Consider the following 19410-nt stretch of genomic DNA (forward strand, 5'->3'; position numbering starts at 1 on the left):
TGGAATGTTGTTCCTGCCAAATGCATTAATAGTGAAGTGGGGAAATTAGCCTGTTGTACAGCCTGCTCTCACCAAGTCATTTAAACCTATGGTGGAGTTGGAAGCCAAGAAAAGACAGAGAGGATTGGGTGACAACTTCTGTGTGATTGTAAAATGTGTATTACAGCGCTTTAAGTCCATGCAGTCGTTTGCAAGGTTTGAGGCCTGCGGTAATTTCTCGCAGACTATTTTGAGCTAATTAATATGTCACATATGTTTTTATTAGAGCTGCAGCTTAGTGTTTTCTTAGTCTTAGTATATACTGACAGGTTACTGCTGACCTTGTTGCTTGTTTGCAGTCAGGTTGATGTGACCTAACTATGTTTTTCCTCATCGCTGGCTCTCCAAGTCCTGTGCAGAGCCCGGTGGAGCTCTGGGGAGGACAGGCAGTAGGGAGCCACGGTGATAAATTAGATAGAGAAAGCAAAGGTCATAACTTGTGATTGTAGCGTGGGTGTGGGATAAGTGTAGAAGGAGCTGATGAGTGTGTGAGTGGGGAGGGAAAAAAATACGGCCTAGCAGGTTGCTCATTCATGACATAAAACCATGATCATCGGCAGCAGCCGGAATCATATCAACCTTGCTCAATAGCTTGAGCGAAAAAAATGAATACAGTCACTGTTTTGATTTGTTCACATTTGATATTTGGCCCTTTTGGAGATTGTCCACAATGTATCTTTTAACACAAGTGACCCATTTGTGGAGTTTATATCAGTTACTGTATGGATTTAAACCTGGGCCTACACTGGTTGACTAGTCAAGCCACTCCATGACAATGAGTCAATAGAGGATCACTTTAGAAAATAAATGCATCCAGAGCAAGACAGAAAAATGGAATCATGAGCACCATGATGGCCTTGATGGGGTGTGTGTGCGAGAGAGAAAAGCCCAGGTTTGAGAGGGGCCACAGAGCGTAACATAGAGACAAGAGGCTGTTAGGGCCCTGACAGTAGAAGAGACACAAAAGGGTCCACATTGCATTCCTCCCCCTCCTCCTTCTGTGATCTATCGCTGTCTTTCTCTTCAAGATTTCTTTCCTCCTCTCGTCGTCCCCTTGTTCTTCTTCTTCCTGAGTCTTGTGGTTTAGTAACGTGGCTGTGCGAGCTCCAGCTTACAGTTGTAAACAACATACAATGAGAGCCGTCACAAAAAAAATTTAAAGAGAGGAAATTCACTCAGTGGAGAGGAATCATGTCAGAGAAAAGTCAATTATGGGCAGCAATGCAGAGAATTAATGGAGCGATGCATTACTCAGCTTGAGGAGGGAGAAACGGCACGAGAAAAGTAGGGATACGTTAATTGCATTTCTACAAATACTCACCACACAGGGCGGCTGTGTTAAACGGCAGACTGAAAGCAGAGGAGGACAAAGAAAAATACAAGATGGGCATAAAACAGTGAGAGAGACTCTGTGGCAAATAGCAAAAAGAATTTCACATATTTCGACGTATGAATATTCCTTTGAATTTCTTTTGCAGTTTTTGACAGATTTGTCCAAGTCAAATATTTTCCCCTCAAATCTGACCGATACAGTGTCTTGCTCAAAGAACCACTAACCCTGCATTCAAAGGCTAAATAACTGCCACCAGAGCTTATTAATATTCCAGAATATACATTTAAGTGGTTTTATTTATTTATTATAAACTTTCTGTCAAATCTAGTAAATAAAACAAATAAAATAAAATAAGTGGAGATCTGCGAAATCCTGTCAATGCAGCCGCGGTGGAAGCAGTGAGAGCAAATATCAAATAAGCATCACTGTGCCTGCTGACAGTCAGTACACTGGTTGGGGTGCTAAATCGAATTAATAAAGCTCTTAAACATGCCACAACATAACAGGATCTTAACAGCCATGGCAGTGTTGCTGCTTCTCTCCCTCTTTCTCCCCCACCCCACCCACCTCTCTCCTTTCCGCTTCAGAGCTTTCATAAATATAGCTAGCTTACAGGGAAGGAGTGTTCACCCTCTGGGTATACCAGTTTGTTTGCGCTCTCTCTCTCTCTCTCTCTCTCTCTCTCTCTCTCTCTCTTCCCAAGCTCAACAGCATTTTTTTTTTTTCAAAAAAAACCCCTATCAACAAATGATCCACAATTTGCGATAGCATCATTCCACCTATCAACAGAGGCCGAGTAAGTAAAGCAGCCTCTGATCTGAGGGACTGCATGTCATTGATTTACGGAGAGAGCCAGCCAGTGCGTAGGAATTCATTTGCCTTTCAAACAAGCCTCCACCTCTACTTTTCTCTGAGTTATCTTATCATATAAACAGGAGAGATGAAAGAGGGACATTAGTGCCACCACACCATCACAGGACCTTAACATCCCCCAAAACACGACAGATACAGCTGAGGTCTTTTTCACAATAGCTACTGTTACTGGGAAAGTGTGTGTGTGTGTGTGTGTGTGTGTGTGTGGTACAAAAGGCTGAAAGTGCAAACATATGAGTGGTCTGATGAAAGCCTACAATAACTTTTAGGTTTAAAATCTCTGAATACATAATGATAAAAAAAAAAGCACATTTTTCAACACAACAAGGTCGAACAGCACCTGTTAAAATTTAATGTGGGAATGTCACCTTAGCAGATTCTTGTTTTTATCTCTGTTTGTCTCCTCACACTTTTGTGTTAAAACAAAGAGACGCAGTCAGATGCTGCTGTGGGAGTGATAAGAGAATACCTGCTGAGACACCCAAAGGGGTTGAAGAAACACTAAGAAAAAGAAACAAACCAGTCAATGAGACACACACAAACACACACACACACACACACATGCGTGCAGTCTGACAGTCGTGCTTCACACTCCACTTGACACACTGACTGTCAAAAGGATGAATCTGATTTAATGCAGCTATCTTATGATATATAGCAGACGTGAATCTCTAATGCCGAATACTGAAAATAAATGATTTGCTGCTTTTAAAAGGCCAAATCAGTCAATTTTTTAACACATAAATTTGAAAGATACTCGCATATTTTCACAATTACAAAACTGAGAAAGTCTCTATCATTAGAAATTTTACAAGGTTACTTGTATAAGAAAAGCTTTAACTCTTTCCCCCATAAAGATGACCTCACCTGTACCCTTAATGATGAGTTTCGACACCTCAGTATTAGAATAGGTACATGCAGATATCACCCTCACTGACCTTAAAAATGACAGAAACTGCTCAGTTCAGAAAAGAGGAAACTCATAGCAAGCATCCATGGAGGAAAGTGTTGACGTCCTGAGAACACAAAAAAGTATCTAATGAGGGGAATTTATGTCCTTTCGCTGCCTGTTCAGAGGGCCTGATTAAGTGTATAAGGTGATGCTGAGTATAAACAGGCTCCACATAGTGAATGACAAGCACTTGCTATTGATCAAGCCTCTTTTCTCAGACCAGCTGATGTGAGGTAATTAATGACTCCATTTTCTTCTGTACCGCACACAGCAATTGGGTTTCATACAGCAAAACTACTGTTCCTCCAACGCAACACCCAAGGGAGCTGTTTGAAAAAAAAGAAAAGAAAGAAAAAGCCAGGGCTAAAATATTCTGTTAACTCATGGTAAGAAAACACATGTGGCAGGAGAAAAATCAGATTCCTTCATAAATGTTACACAAAGCAAAAGTCAATATATTTTAGCAGTGAAACACACACACGCACGCACGCTCTCTCCCATCTACACATAACACACACTCATACCCAATTGCAGTCCTCTATTCCATTCTCTCCATGGATCTATTTCTTGGTGCGAATCGGGTTCATCCTCTGGCCTCAGCCATTGAGAAAAGGTCAAGCAGCCGAGCAGAATGGCAATAACGCCCCTGAAATGGTACCATCAGTGGAACATGATTGATCAATTGAATTCCATAGCACAGAAAAATGTGGGATTAAGTAGAGTATTATACGCACAATGAGTTGAGGCATGATGTTCATTCCAAGTTCATTTCGCCTCCCTCCTCTGCTAGCGGATCAGGCAATCAATAGCGGCCTTGCATATCATATATCACCGCTGGCTCGCCCAGGAGAGAACATAATCTGCTGCAAATTTAGAATGACAGATTTGTACGGGAGCTAAAGCCCTCATCCGCTGTTGGTGGCGCAGTATAGGGAGGAAGGGGAGGGTGGTGGGAGGCAGCCAGGAGAGTGGAGGGGAATGCTGGCTGGAGGTTTTAGCTTTAGATCTTTTTTTTTTTTTCATTCAGTGCTCAGGACATGATGAGTGAGCAGAGGGAGAGCTGCAGCCGCGGCAGTGGACTCCCTGGCCGAGTTGATAGGGTCAGAGATCAGAAGAACGAGGGAAGCACAGGCTCATTTGTTTATATAGAGTGTGACCAAGTGAGGAAATGCATATGATTGCCCCCAGACACCCCGTCCTCATTCGGCCCTGAGTCCCATCCCCACTCCATTCTGTTTTCCACAGGACAGGTAATATGTGGGGGATGGAAAGAGAAGGAAGAGAGACAGAGAGAGGGAAGGGTAATATGTTCAGGAAGAAATAGTACAGTTAAATAATGGCTCTCCATTTCCCGCCGGCAGAATGAGAGGCTCTGGATGTAATCGCCAGCCCTACTTTCTCTTCCTGAAGCACACGGTCTGCCTTACAAGTATATATTTGCACTGACGGTAATCCATCAATTACCATGGACCTATCACATGATGACCATGCTGATGGTGGCTGCAAGGAGTGGCAGGGGGGAGGTAGAGGATTGCTTGAGTGAGTGTATGTGTGAGAGAAGGAAAGAGCGAGAGAGTAAGAGAGAGACAGGAAAAAACAGGGGGAGATAAAAGCCAAGCATGATGGTGGGTTTCCCTGAATTTACTATTGCGCCTCATGCCATCACTATCACACCCGCTGAGCTCTAATATTTTTTTGTTTGTTTTTTTCCTCGTAATGCTAGCCTGCTAGAAGTAAAGTATGAAGTAAAAAGACTGGATCCACATCCTCATACCAGTGTTGCCCCCCTCGTCCCTTCCCTTTTTTTCATCTCTTCCTTTCTTTAGATGGCTCTGATGGTTCGGGCCCCGGCAGCGACTCTCAGGGCAGTGTGGAAAGTTTAAGAAAGCACCTGCGGGCGGATGCCTTCACCCAGCAGCAGCTGGAGGCCCTCGACCGTGTGTTTGAAAGGCCTTCTTATCCTGATGTCTTCCCCACCTCAGAACACATTAAACCCGAGCAGGTTCGACACACACACACACACATTTCTCCCTACACAATAAGATTTACAGCATTTACACTGATTTCTAACAAGCTGTAGTGAACCCGCGAACGCTCTGACACAGGTGACAAAAAGCTCAGTGCAAATTCTTGCTTGAAGCAACCTGCAAACCCACAGCGTATAACAGCGGATAACCTTTATTTACATTCATTAGACTGTTAAACAACAAGAGACTATTAATTTTTCCATTGGAGCTCTATGTGGGTGCCCATGCAGCCTTAGCAGTGCCCTAATTGAGTTCATTTTCATCTCTCCGCGATCGTGGGGAATTACAGCGGCGATAAATCAGAGGGACAGCCCCTCAGCTGGCTATACAGCCCCTAATGCAGCTAATTACCAAAGTGATTTCTACGGCAAGATCAATACCAAAACGAATTGGAAATGACTTGCAATCACAAAGAGTGGAGGAGAAGGTATTAAAAAGGCGAGAGGGGGGTAGCAGAGGGGGGAGAAAAACGGCGTCAGAATGGTCCAGAAAAATCAGTTTTAATTTAATGTAATATTAATCAGATGGCTTTCCACTCTTTCTTTTTTCTCCCTGTTTCCAGAACCCCCTCCTTTTCTTAAACTGGTGAAAAGGTGGGATATTAGGCTATTAGGGGCTTGTCTGGTGTCTGCGTCAGGGCATTAAAAAGCCATTTTGAAGAGGCCAGGCTGAATAGGCCTCATCCCTCCCACACTTCTGGCAGCCATGTGGTCAGGTCATTCAGGCCCCTCTGCGCTTGCCACTCGCCCTCCGCCCAGCCCTGCCCGGCCCTACCCGCATCCCATCTGCATGACAAAATGACTCTTGTGCTGCTGAGGCCCAGTGGAATAGAGAGGAACATCCAGCCTAGTGCCAGGGAACAGTTGTAAGCACACAATTAGAGTTTATCTGGGATAGAGGCAGACAAGACTGGGGTCACCAGCTTGCCCCTGTGGGACCCCAACCCATTGAGACAAACAGATGCACGCACACACACACACACTCTTTCAAATAAACACTCACAGACACTCTCACACACACACTTATCCTTTCAAAGAAAAGTTGTGTCAGGAAGTGTCATCTCATTAACAAACAGGATTCATCACAACTGCTAGCAGAGTCTTAACACGAGATTAAGGTGAATAAATATTTAAGACACTGGATGGTGGTTGAAGTTTTCTTCTGCAGTAAACTGTGAATGTGAATCTGTTAAAATAAAATAAATAAACAAAAAAGAAAGACGGCCAGAGTGGCACAGAATATTTTATAAGAGTGGAACAGGAATGCGACGAAAGCCTCCAATGTGACGTTTTAAAAAATACAAGTAAAAGTAGAAAAACTCATAAAGTGAAAATTCACAATTTTAACATTTTATTAACCCAGTTTTATGTGTTCATCCTGGAGGCAAAGCACAAAGGGCTGTTTTTGAGGTTGTACTCACCTTTAAAAAAAACACACCACATGTCTCTCCTGTAACAAAGCCCTGAATGTCTCCTCCCTTGACTGGTCACAGGGATGACTGCAGTGGAGCACAAAGAGCCAGCTGACACCCCGTCCTTTCACTCCTCTCCCAATCCCTCTCTCATCCCTCTCTCCCTTTCTGCCTTGCCCTCAGACAAGCTCTAATGCATGCATACATCATCATAGGTCTTGGTAAAGCACAAGGAGCAGGGGCAGGGGTGATGTTCGCAGTATTCACAGGAAATGTACAGCAGCAAACACGAGAGGGACGTTCATCGTGACATTGTTTTTTGTATGTCGTCACCTAAACTAGGAAATCTGATCTAAATCCAAGAGCGATTTTAACCAGATCATGACCTGATCTGGTGGAATGTAAAATTTAATTAAAGCAGTGTGAATTGCTGTCTTCGATTCCCACCTGCTCACACATGGGGTTTTTTTTTTTTTTCGTCTACAGGCGAATGAGTACACTCTCCCGTCCCTGAACACTGGCCTGGAAGATGTGAAGCCGAGCCTCTCCACCAGTGCCAGCTCTGACCTCGCCTCTAGCGTCTCCCAGAGCTACTCTGTTGTGACAGGTACAATCTGACTCATGCTACACTGACGCCTAAAAGAATACACACAGTGCAGCAACAAAATACACCGGCACCAAGATGGTCGAACTGTGCGTTCTTTATGATGCCAAACTCTTGAAAAAGTTTCCCAGGTTAACCAGTTCTAATTGTTTTTTTTAAATACCACCAAACTGTCATTTTACCATCAGTTTACTGATCACTTTTTTAGGGTTCCTATTTTAAAAAGACATCTCGCTCTTATCTAAACTTCTACATTATCACTGAATCATTAAGATTTTGATTGCCACTCCCTGATGGCGTGCACATTTTTCCAGCCATATAAAGTTATCACCAATGTCTTTTTTTTTTTACATAAAGCTCTTTCAAGGCACTTTTTGGGGTGCTCTGTGTATTTCTAAGGGACGGGCTGAGGTAATATATCATCTGAGTCCATTAAATCCCACAGGTCTTTCACGCAACGCTCCTAACTGGCCATTGTGTTAGCCTGGATTGGCCCGCTAACAGATTGACTGGGAGCACTTCTCATAAGAGACAGCTGCTGTTCTCGCCGCGACATGACGTTGTCATCAAACGCTATCATAGCCTGTTGATTGACAGCGGCTGGAATAGCACTGTGACTGGCTGGCTGCCTTATGCTGTGGAGAGAGAGAAGGGAGAGAGAAATAGAGAGAGAGAAAGGGGCATTTTTTTGCCAAATCATTTGCACTGAGAGTCAACAGGTAATTGCAGGTGCAATGTGTTAACTATCTTGCAGTGTCTGTATCAAACATCCCCTGTGTTGGACCGAGTCTGTGGTTGCTTTGCTGTCCAGGTTGATGGACATCTGGTTAATTGAAATATTGTGTCGTTGTTGCTGTTGAGGGTGTTTCCCAAGGGAGGTTAGGTTTACTGATGGCCACACTGGCTCGAGAATAATTATGAGCCTTTTAATAAAAGGCTCATAATTATGCAGTGGGAATCAGAGTCAAGGAGTGCACTTTGTGTGTCTGTGCATGTGTGTGTGTGTGTGTGTGTGTGTGAGAGAGAGAGAGAGAGAGAGAGAGAGAGTCTAAGTAAAGAAGAGGAAGTTTGAAAACTACAGCGGCCTTTTCATATGATCCCAATAGTTCAGCCACACACTCAGGCACAGAGCTATGGGAAAAGAAAGAACCCCTTTTTATTCCTGAACATGTGGGAGGTAGCTTTGCCCCAGAAAGTCGGGCCTCAGGAGAAGAAAGGTGTGTTTTTCCCTTTTATGGCGGGCTCCTCCTATGAAAGTGGTCTCGCTCTGGTGAGCACACTCATAGCAGGTGGCCTCCAAGCCACCTGGGGGCCTGGGGGGCCTCCTAAAGCGATACATGCAAGGGTTTCGCCCAGAGTAAAGAGGGAATGAACAAGCAAAACTTTTCTGAAAGTGATATATGACAACATGTTTTGGTACAGCCATTTTAAAGATGTGTTTTGAATATATTGAGCACCAAATTAAACTCAGAAGTAATATCCTGTAAACTTTTATTACCCAATTTTCACAACTATGCAAAGTAATGCATGAGGCATTTGATTGTGTGTAGGTTGTTAGTGCATAATATTATTTTTCCTTCCATTAGCAAACCCTGTAAATAGGAATGTATGCCAAGGCTGAAAAAATGCTAAATTACCTTCCTCACTTAGGCTGGGATCCAATTATCAATAAATTATGCTCTCATACTGGATGGAGCTATGAGATTATATTCATTCTTTAAATGTTTTCTGCTCCCAATTAAAATTCATACAGTTATTGATCTTGTTGATTTTTATGTCCTGAAATTTGCATAATCTATTAAAGATGAATGATTAATGAAGTGCTCAGCTTTGCATTACAGGAGCGCTATAACGAAAGCACGGTCGGCCATCTTTTGTGTCCCGAATGTGTGAAAGAGAAGGTTACCTTGGAGGCAACAAAAATAGGGAGAGATTGATCGCACTTTTTTGCACCACTTACTAAGATGCAACAAATATTACTTAAAAAAAATATTATTTTACATATATATCATTTTATATATGTAGATAAAAAATCATAAGAAATTATTCTTAAAAGTCTTTTGGGTTGCTTTAAAAATGCATTGAATGTAGCTACTGCTAAAATTACAAAAGATATCACATTTAAATGAATGATTTTATACACACTATATAGAAAAAAGTACTGGGCCACCTACACATTGCATCTGTAGGAGCTGCTTGGCCATGAAACTCCTGGAGCACAGTTTTTGTACTGATGTTAATGCCACAGGAGGCTCGGAGATCTGCAGTCACTGAGTCAGCAGATCTTTGGCAAACTTTCACACACTAGTCAGCTCATAACTCATGGACCCCGACCTGTAAGTTCACGTGGTCTATTCTAGCAGTTTGAGAAACACAGAAACTTAGCTACAATGCTTCCAATTTGCAATAATACCACTTACAGCTAATAATCGGATCCCATTACAGTACCATGCTCAAATTGAGCGAGCTATTTAGGACCCAGTCAACTCTGCATAGCTAGGTGCTTAGTTTTAGACAGCTGTGGCTACACTGCATATTCACTATTTTTGAACATGTACTGTATTTCCTTATCACCTTATCCTTATCATGATTCAGCTCTAGTGTTTGGCTCCAATCCACCGTTTGTGTACCTGCAGTTTTCTATTGATGCTCAAAGAAAGTCAGAAACTTACATTCAGACACGTGCAGCGGTCTCTGTGCAGGCTGGGCCAACAGAGCCTGAGGGATTGGCAGGTGTAAAGTGGCTCCACTCTGGCTACAACAAATCTAGCAGGTGTGAAACGCTGTTGCTTTTTCAATTTCTTTTTTACTTATTTATCTATATATTTCTCACTTTATGCACAAAAACATATAAAGTGCCGAGTGCCTTCTTTCAGGTTAATTTCTGCTGAAATACAAATCAGAATCTGAAGCTGTTTTTATGAGTTGGCAGTACGAGCTTTTCTCTGCTGGGTGGCAAACAACAAGCAGCCACCTAACTTGCAATGCCTGCTGTGTGGCCTGGTGACAAATGGCTCTTCTCAGCTCAGTTAACGCCTGCAGCCCCAAGACTGGAAATTAATGTTTATATCACCCCGTCGCTAGCACGCTAACCTTTGAGCACACATTTGATAATGAATCACTTTAAACCTCTAAATGGGGAATTGAACCTATTTTTGCCTGCATTTGTTTTTCCACAGTTTCCACCTTTTACAAATGTTCTTCTGTTTTGGTTTTTTTTGGGGGGGGGGGTTGGTGTAAGTAGTTGTAAATTACCAAAGCTTGAATGGAAGAAAGCAAATCCAGAGGCTGAAATGCTGCGATACAAACATGAATGTGTCCCTGTCTGGGTAAAATTAGAATTTTTTTATCTGTCAGCACAGAAAGGAAGTTTTGCGTGCATGAAAAAGTTCTCTGTAGATTGAATGTCAGCCTTTCTAAACAAGAGTTCTCCCAGTAAATGGTTTGTGCAGCAAAGTTCCTCGGTGCACGTTTAAAAATGAAATGCTCACTTGAGAGAAGCCTTTTGTAGCTATATCTGGAAGCATCACTCGGAGGATTGCTGTAGGTTCTTAACAGTCCATTTCTATGGTTGATGGGGTCTCGATGTAGTATCAGTGGTGGAGCAGAGACAGCTATTGGAGAACTCTATACCATCTCCGCTCATTCAAAGATGTGTTTGCTGAGGAGAAAAGTCCCCAAGGACCCTGAGTTTATCTTCCATCTCCATCATCAGGGCCTTCGATTTGACAGGCTCCCTTTACCCAGGCGCTGCCTTGTCTCCAGGACAATAAGCAACACCATGTCTGATTAGTTTCAGAGTTCAGTGGTCTTGAACGCAGCATTTGTATCGGTTGTTGTTGCGTTGTAACCCCTGTCTGTTTGACAACGGTTGCTCGGGCGCTGAGAACACGGAAGCCTACAGTAGTGTGGAGGAAGTCTCAGATTCAGTGTAAACAGGCTTGACCTTGACTTCATGTTAGACATCCTCATTCGCAAAATTAAAGTCCCAGCATGCATAGAGTAAGAGCGCAAACCATACTTAACTAATGTTACTCCCTTGATGATTTCACGCTTGAATTAATACAGGATATATCATGAATTCACAGTTAGACTTTTCAGAAATATTGTTTGGCACAACATCACATTCAGATTCCAAAAGCTGGCAGACAGGACAGGGTTTAGTCTCGGTTTTTGATGCCTTGTGGCACTTAAGTCCTAAATGAAGGTAAATAAAGCCAAATGTACCTGAAATCGATACAGTTTGGTGGATAATTTTGAGTAACCACCCCTTGATTGGTGATCTATTAAAAATTAAGTGAAGCCGTAGCTGGTGAACAGCAGGAATTTACGGTACATCCAGATGTATTAACTCGTCATTAGTGTTTCTTTAGTGTAACGTACTTTGTACCCCAATTATAAACTGTTACCAGTGAAGAAAATAACCTGGCAACGGGGTGTTTCTAATAATAGCGCGCATGAGCAAGGTGCACATAAAAAAGCCCTCTGAATCCACTGCTGCACAGTTGGTTCATTTTTTTAAACCGCAACACACAATAAAGACAAAGAGAATCAAATTATTTTCTTTTTTAAAAATCTGACTGTCATAAAGCTGTTTTACACTGTGGGCTCTCTCTAGTGGAGATTTGTGTTTGGTTCATGGGTTTACACTTGATGTCATCGTGATTTCATGGCTCAGGTGCAGGTGGAATATGATGCTTTGCTGTGTTTCTGAAACAAGCTAGCTGCTAGCATTGTCCTCTGCAGTATTTTTTTCTTGTAACTGGACTTTTGAGAGCTGTTTGAACTTCAAAGGCTTTAACAGACTACATGTTGGCTATAATTAACTGAAGAGCAGAACTAAGCACAAGGGATTTGCCGTCATTCCTAAATGTAGACCCAGTTTTCCAATATAACTTATGACATACTTGGGCAGTACATGTGACAACATTTTGGTCCATCCAATTAAATGGAAAGCCCACTCATTAGAATACTTCTGTTCATGCCAAAGATTCGGGGCAAACGTTCCTTTTAATGATCAGATCATATGTTAGAAAAGATTGTACATTGTTCACACTGTGTCTTTTCCCCATTGTGTTGTCATTTTTCTAAGAAAAGATTCACTCTAATTGCAGTACTTCTGTCTAAATCCACATTTTTAGCTATCACCAAGACAAAGAAGGAGAATAACGTTAGGAGAGCCTACAATTTTATTTTTCTGCTCCTACGGAAAAGTAGTGAGCAACATTGCCTGTTTCTCTGGAATTAGGTTCTTATGGTTGACATTGTTGCACTCCCCTTCCATTGAGCAGCCCTTATCTTAATGAGGAATCGCAACACACAGTCCTGTTGTAAAACAACAATGATGGGAGAAGCAGCTAATGAGGCTATCATGGTGTCGGGAAAGAGCCATCTCTCCCTGCAGGCCCCCGAAAAAACACAACAGGCTTGCAGTGGGCACGGAGAGGCCAGAAACAGAGCTCACATTGATTGCACAGGTTCGAGAAGCAGAGACGCTGAAATGAAAGATGCCAAGACTCATCAGCCAAATTAGATCAAAGTGCAGAGTTTTGAACTGTCTACAAGCCGGCTGCTTGGTTATTTGTGGGAGTGATTTTGTTGTGAGAAAGCAGCCGTGAGATTATGTTGTTTGTTTTCCCAAAACCTTGGGGAAATTTTTTACGCATTTGAGCTTGATTGATCAGGCGCGATGTGTTGTTGCAACATTTCACTGGTGTACGTTTCCACTTAGTTGAATGAATTACCGCTAGGTGCATATGAGATTATTATTATAAGCCATGTAAATGAACAAATCAAGTGGTAAAGACTGCTTATCTATTCAGTGTTCATATAAAATGTCTGCTTGTGAGTTCTTAAAAGATAGCAAGTTAATGTATTGCTCCTAATTCTTTGGGCTCCCTTTAATTAATACGTTAAATCGGATAGGGATTTGTAGTCCCCTCTTTCTTTAATTACGAGCGTCTATGTCAGCGACTGATCTAATTTTTTGGCTTTTTGCTGTTACCCGTCTACGCTTGAGTTTGGACATCTACACAGCTATAAATCCATCTCACCATACTTGTGAGTGACTGACATAAACGTATGTACAGATTGTGTGGAGTTGTATGTCTGCATTGTATCAATTTTTTTTCTTTTTCTTTTTCTTTTTTTCCCCCCACCTGCCAGACTCTCACCCGTCATATCCACCTTCCATGTGTGTAAAGCGAGAGCCCCATGAGGCATCCTTTGCCCCCTTCACCCCCTCCTCTGTTGGGGATTCTGCTCTAGCTGACATCTTGCCCCACCAGTCCAGCCTCTCAGTAGATGCATCTACTCCCAGCTACCTTGCCCATGCTCACAGCTCCTGCTACAGCCAGTATGCCAGCCAGCCCTTTATAGCAGGTACAACTTTTCCCACAAGGCCCCGTAGCCGGATAATAATTCAAATGATTTCTTTATTCACTCTGTGCTCACTTTTAGTCTCAGTTCTCAGTTATGTACAAATTAAAGTGGATGCCTCCCCTGTTGCTCTTTTTGGGCCTTGCAGTTGTGTACACAGGAGCAAAGTTGAACGTTTGGCTCTCATTAAGAGCAGACGATCTCTACCCTTTCCCTCCGTGCTTTGCTCTGCATTTGACCCCCTGCTCGTCTCTCACTGTCACAGTAGACTTTCTGGTCCTTACAGCCTCATGACAGGGCCAAAGTGTAGGGGGCCACAGGAGGCCAAAACAGGGGGTTTCAAAGGCGCAGATTTAGGCTGATACTGGGGCCCGCCTTAAACCCATAGCTGCCAGTCATGTGTGCCCCTTCATCTAGCTGGGTTGCTGTCAAGGTTAATTAAAGGGCTGAATATAAAGCAGAGGCCAGCGTGATGCTGTCATTGGCCTGATGCTCCTAACACTGCTTTTGACACTAGTATGCTATGTTTTGTTGTAGTGTCATGATATTGATATGTGACCCCAGGAGAGATATACATATATATAATTGGACAGCAAACATTTTACATATTATTTCTGAACATTTTTGGAAAATCTCTGGTTTTGCTTTTACAAAGTGAGCGTGCCTAAGAAACAGGATGAGTCGATGCATTGTGACAGACAGGGGCACTGCTTGTTATTCTCAGTGGCTATATGCATCACTTCACTTTGGTGATTTTTGTGTTTATGTACAAAACGTTTCCAAAAGCAATATGCTTCGAAGGAAGGTTTTCGTTTCCATCTTTTATCATCAATTTAATGACAAAACTCTTTCATGTTGCTCAATGTAGAAACTTACCCGTAATGTTTACTGGTAGCACTTTTTTTTTCTTCTTCCAGAACAATTTTAGTTTGCATCAGCTCGGTTATGACATAGCACACGCCTTTTTTTTTGTGGCTTTTTATTCTTGTGATTAGGCACTCACTACAGGAAAAAAACCTCAAATCCAGGACAGAGCAAGCTGAGTGCTACACACCCTGGACTGGTTTCAGCTTAAACCCACTCTCTCAAGTAGAATATACATTTAACTCTTCTCCTTGTGACCATCCTTGTGATACAGATCCTCCTTCTGTGTGTCTGCAGGTCGAGATATGGCTAGTACCACCCTACCTGGCTACCCACCTCATGTCCCCCCCACAGGACAAGGCAGCTACCCCACATCCACACTTGCTGGAATGGTTCCCGGTAGGTGATATAGTTAATTCTAACATATTTGCAACACATAGTACCTGTCAGGTTGATACTGTAAAATTTACGGTCACTTAACCCTACAAAAAAAAACCCCAAAAACATCAAACATAAATTCACTGTTGAGACAGCAAGGACACTTTAAATCATTGCTTTTGACTCAAAGGATTGAAGCAAGCTTGTTATAGCTTTGTTAGACTGCGGTTAGCGTGTGGTTAGCGTCTGTGGATGAGGACATTAGATGAACTCGATAGGCGATCACCACAATCAGTGGCCGTGAGATAGGACAGTTCCTCTCAGTTACACTCCAGCTCCCAGCGCTCATTACCCTCGCCGTGTCCACACAGCGCACTCTCACCAGCCCCATCGATAAACACTGCTTTTGCTCCTCTCCTCGCCTCCCCGGACACCCAGGGCTGCAGAGCGTATCTCTTTCCCCTCTACTTAACCTGCAGTTCAGGTTCACAGCAAACAGTTAAGGGTCAAAACACAGAGGCGTGGAGGGCCTGTAAATATTTAAATCACTATCTCTCTCAGGGATGAGCTTAAGTTACACAACCAGCGGTGAAGATGCTGCCAGCATGTGTAGATCTGTGCTCCAAACAACTCAAAACACAATTCCCTTTATTGCGGCGTGACATGTGCCTAACACTGACAAACAATCAAAGCAGCCGTGTAGCATTAGCACGTGATTTTAGCCTATAGACAGAGGTCAAAATACATATCTCAAATCAAATAAAAAAATATGTGTGTTTTATACAACTGGAAAGTGTGCATAGACACCCCCCAAAAAGTAGAAAAACACAGCAAAACCTTCTTAGTCCAGGGGTTGTGGGTTTTTTTGTGTTTTTTTCACCCAGTGGCGAATAACTAAGATTTAGTGACCGGCCCCAAACACCGTTAAAGCAAAGGCCATTCTTCAGCAGCTTCATATAAAACCCAGCCTTTATAGTGCCATAAAAGAAAGAAACCTGTGGGCCTGCAGCATCGCTCTGTGATATCCCCTCACCCTCCCATGCTTCTCACTACAACCTGCAGGGAGAGGACAATGAGAGAGGGTCTGAAGCAAAGTGTGACTGCCTACAAGCAGGACAAAAGTCCAAACTTACACACAGAACAGAGCAGGCAATAAAACAATTAACTCACCTGAAGGGACTCTGGAGAAGCTGTACAGACGTCCAGAGAACTGATGTGTCAGTAATATTGTTGTGGGAAAAAATCAAATGTAACTGTAGTGTAGGCTTTTGAATTTTTCTGTTTATTAGCTTCTTATGAATATGTATTTTTACCATTTTGTTTCCTAGGAGGGGATTTTTCTGGAAACCCCTACTCTCATCCACAATACACAACTTACAATGAAGCCTGGCGGTTCAGCAATCCAGCGTTATTAAGTAAGTGTCTGACATCATTAAAAAAAAACTGTCATGCTGAACATGCTCTAAAATTTAAATCCTATTTAAAACCTAAAAAGTCAGTCTCTGAATATTCAGCGCATCCTCAGAACTTTTACACACGTGTCTTACATCATGTTTGACCTCGTGGTTTCCAACGGTTCGTTCTTCTGTTAACTTTCAGGTTCCCCTTATTATTATAGTGCCGCATCCCGTGGCTCCGCACCTCCCACTGCTGCCACTGCCTACGACCGCCACTAGTTACACCAGAGACCAGCTCAAACTGCAGGGCCAGAGCTTCGGCCTCCATATTGTCCCTGTCTGAGAAACACTGAGGTCAAAGGGAAGCGAGGTGGAATCCTAAATGAAACCCCCGTCAGCAAGTGCGTTGTGAAGGAAGGATGGCCGAGGTCGACGCAGATGCACCCAGCTTCAGCGTCTCACACACACTTTGGGTCAAAAGGGCCCGGGGGCATTCAGAACTCACCTGTCATGCCCTTATTCTCTCACAGGCCTGAGCGTTTCCAGAATGACTTTAAGAGATTATATAAATATATATATTATAACATATAAATTGAAGAAAAACAGTGTGAAGAAAACCATGTGGAAAAAATGTCGTGGGTTTTTAATTTTTGTTTCTTTGCTGTTGTTGTTGTTGTTGTTGTTATTTTATTCATGGATCGTCACATTCCTTTATGTAATGAACTGCAGTATTTTTCTGCTCTGAAGACAGACGTCCAGGGGGAGATGACAGTGGTCCTATAGCTTAACAATGTAGCGAATTAAACCAGTGTTGTGGGCCCCTCTGACCATTAACGAGATCCTGGCTCCATAATGTAGAGCGGGCTTTACTCTGGTGCTTTGATGAACTTTTCTGCTCCCATTTCTCTGATAACACTTAAATTATAAGACGAACACAGCATGCCCTGCAGCGTTTACTGACCCTGGCGACATCGCGCTCCCCGTGGCAAACAATCAGATGTAAAAATGTAAATCATTTTGCAAAGTATTAAAAATGTGGTGACCGTGAACTTAAAATGGTCTTGCCAGAATTTGAAATACTTTAAATTATATTTTCTGTTACATTTTTTTAAATATAAACAACGATTTTTCAGAACGGCTGTCACATTTCCCTCATGTCCATGTACGTGCGCAGTGTCATCCTTTGCTCTCTTTTTTTTGCACTATAACCTCAGCTTTTTTCTCTTTTTTTGTGGTACATTCACCTACAATTAACCATTTTATAAGCATAAGTTGAAAATATATATGTTGCATTCTTAGAAAACCACAAAGCTAACAAGCTAACAGACCCGTTTGCGTATGAACATCTTTTTTCCAAGTAAACATGAAGCCATAACTCTTTGGCTACATGAGCAAATCCTTTCAGTTCAACTGTATCTCATTCAGCTACTTAGTCATGCCAATAGATGCCTACACAGTTTAGAAAGCTGCGTGCAGTTGTGCAAACCGACTGCAAATTAGCTTCAACAATTGCCTTACAGACCAGTTTTTTTAAAACATAAATTCATGCCTGTTAATTGAAATTAATTGCCTTTAAAAACACAGACTCACCACCCTCCACGAAGTTAGGTTCCACTCTCCGTAGGGGCTGAAAGGAAATACTGACTCATTTTAAGTTTTGGAAAATATTTTGTGAATGTACTCTTAACTACATTTGCCAAAGACTTAGTTTGATATTTAATATTTTATTTACAGTATATGTATGCATAAATAAAGCAGTATTATCTTTTAAATAAGTCAACACTGAACATGTATGTCATGGCATTTCAGCTGGTGAACATCATGCTGCATTTGTAGTGCGAAAGGAGAACTTCAGTGATCTAATATTCCACTAACTGCAATGAAATGCTGCTTTATAGAAGGATTTGTGAATAATGTGAAGACAATTCTCTGTAAATATATTGTCACTCACACACACACGCACACACACACACACACAGACACAAACACACCATCGCAGTATCATACTAATGTACTGGTTCCCTTTGTAGATATACAGACTGAAAAAAAACATGCATTACATTTGTGTCTAAATGTAATGTTGTGCTCTGAGGAATGGCACAACAGCTGTTTAACCTATGGCTACATCAATAGCAGGTTCCAGATGCTAACATCACATAGGTTGTCTTTGTCATTTTATTTTATTTTCATGATATTGTCATGATGATGTTTTATGTCACTATGCAATGAGTTCAATGGCTTTCTGTATCATCTTTTGTTGTATAGAATAAGTTATCCCCATTGAGAACAGCATAAAAGCTGCAAAAGTACAACAGACCTCCAGTGTGACATAATTATTCTCTAGTTTTTACGTTTGCTCCGCAAATTCCCTGAAATTAAGATGCGATCAAACTGATGTCCTTGGCAACAATCAAAGATATTGTCCTGTTTGCTATTTGTAGATGTCGTGCTCATTATGTTACTCCAAATTACAGTGATCTGTGCCTCGATGTAAAGAAACACGCCCATACTTCTTCCCCTCCACTCTCTCAACTCTGCTGCTGACAGTTTAGCAGAAGGCATCAAAAAATAACTTTTATTTTATTTAATTCCATACAAGCTAATGCATCTTCTGGTACCAGGGTTAAGTGTCATTGCTGAGGGCACCAGATAACAGAGAAATAGACTGCAGTTCTGCTCTTCAAGAGAAGCTATCCTCTACAAATTGCACTTGGGATTTTAACTATTTCTGTCTACTTGCATCTGAGAGTGAAACACTGGTGCAGAGTGCATGCCACCATCATTCAAGCAAAATCTTTGCTTTATGAAGTGGAGCACCTTTGCAGGAATGGGCCCTGTGCCGTTGTAAAGATGATACAGGAGATGTGTCATGGACATAAAAAGGATTTCTGATGAAAATCTATATGGAAAGCCTTGTGGCCTCAATCATTGTTTCAGTTCTGTTCCAATTCTTTTTGTGCACATGAGAAATAAATTCTTTTATATGTCTGTCGTTGACTCGGTGTCCCCTCATTATTAACCCCATAAGAAAATGATTCAGAGTTCAAGGTTCCCGGCGAGCGTTCCTGCTGCTGGTGTATTGACATTTGACTTTATGAACAGTCAGTAATCCACGAGGCGCTCTCTAAGAGGAAATAGACAAAGGTTGCACAAC

General features: G+C 42.2%; 1 protein-coding gene across 9 annotated transcripts in view; it reads left to right on the top strand.

Moving 5' to 3' along the window:
* The window catches only part of pax2a (paired box 2a), a 28201-nt gene extending 9903 nt beyond the window's left edge, over positions 1-18298 (top strand). For 6 of the 9 annotated variants that reach the window (XM_040001687.1, XM_040001691.1, XM_040001689.1 and 3 more), the window contains 5 exons: positions 5024-5199; positions 7122-7242; positions 14779-14880; positions 16188-16274; positions 16459-18298. In XM_040001687.1, coding sequence (XP_039857621.1) covers positions 5024-5199; positions 7122-7242; positions 14779-14880; positions 16188-16274; positions 16459-16535 — 563 coding nt within the window. In that variant the 3' untranslated portion in view covers positions 16536-18298. Of the gene's footprint in view, positions 1-5023; positions 5200-7121; positions 7243-13404; positions 13621-14778; positions 14881-16187; positions 16275-16458 lie in introns of all 9 variants that reach the window. The other 3 variants (XM_040001686.1, XM_040001685.1, XM_040001694.1) reach the window with 2 other exon arrangements.
* The last annotated feature ends 1112 nt before the right edge of the window (positions 18299-19410 follow it).

This window comes from Simochromis diagramma, unplaced genomic scaffold, assembly GCF_900408965.1.
Source record: "Simochromis diagramma unplaced genomic scaffold, fSimDia1.1 OVJJ01000421.1, whole genome shotgun sequence".
Classification (NCBI taxonomy): Eukaryota; Metazoa; Chordata; class Actinopteri; order Cichliformes; family Cichlidae; genus Simochromis; species Simochromis diagramma.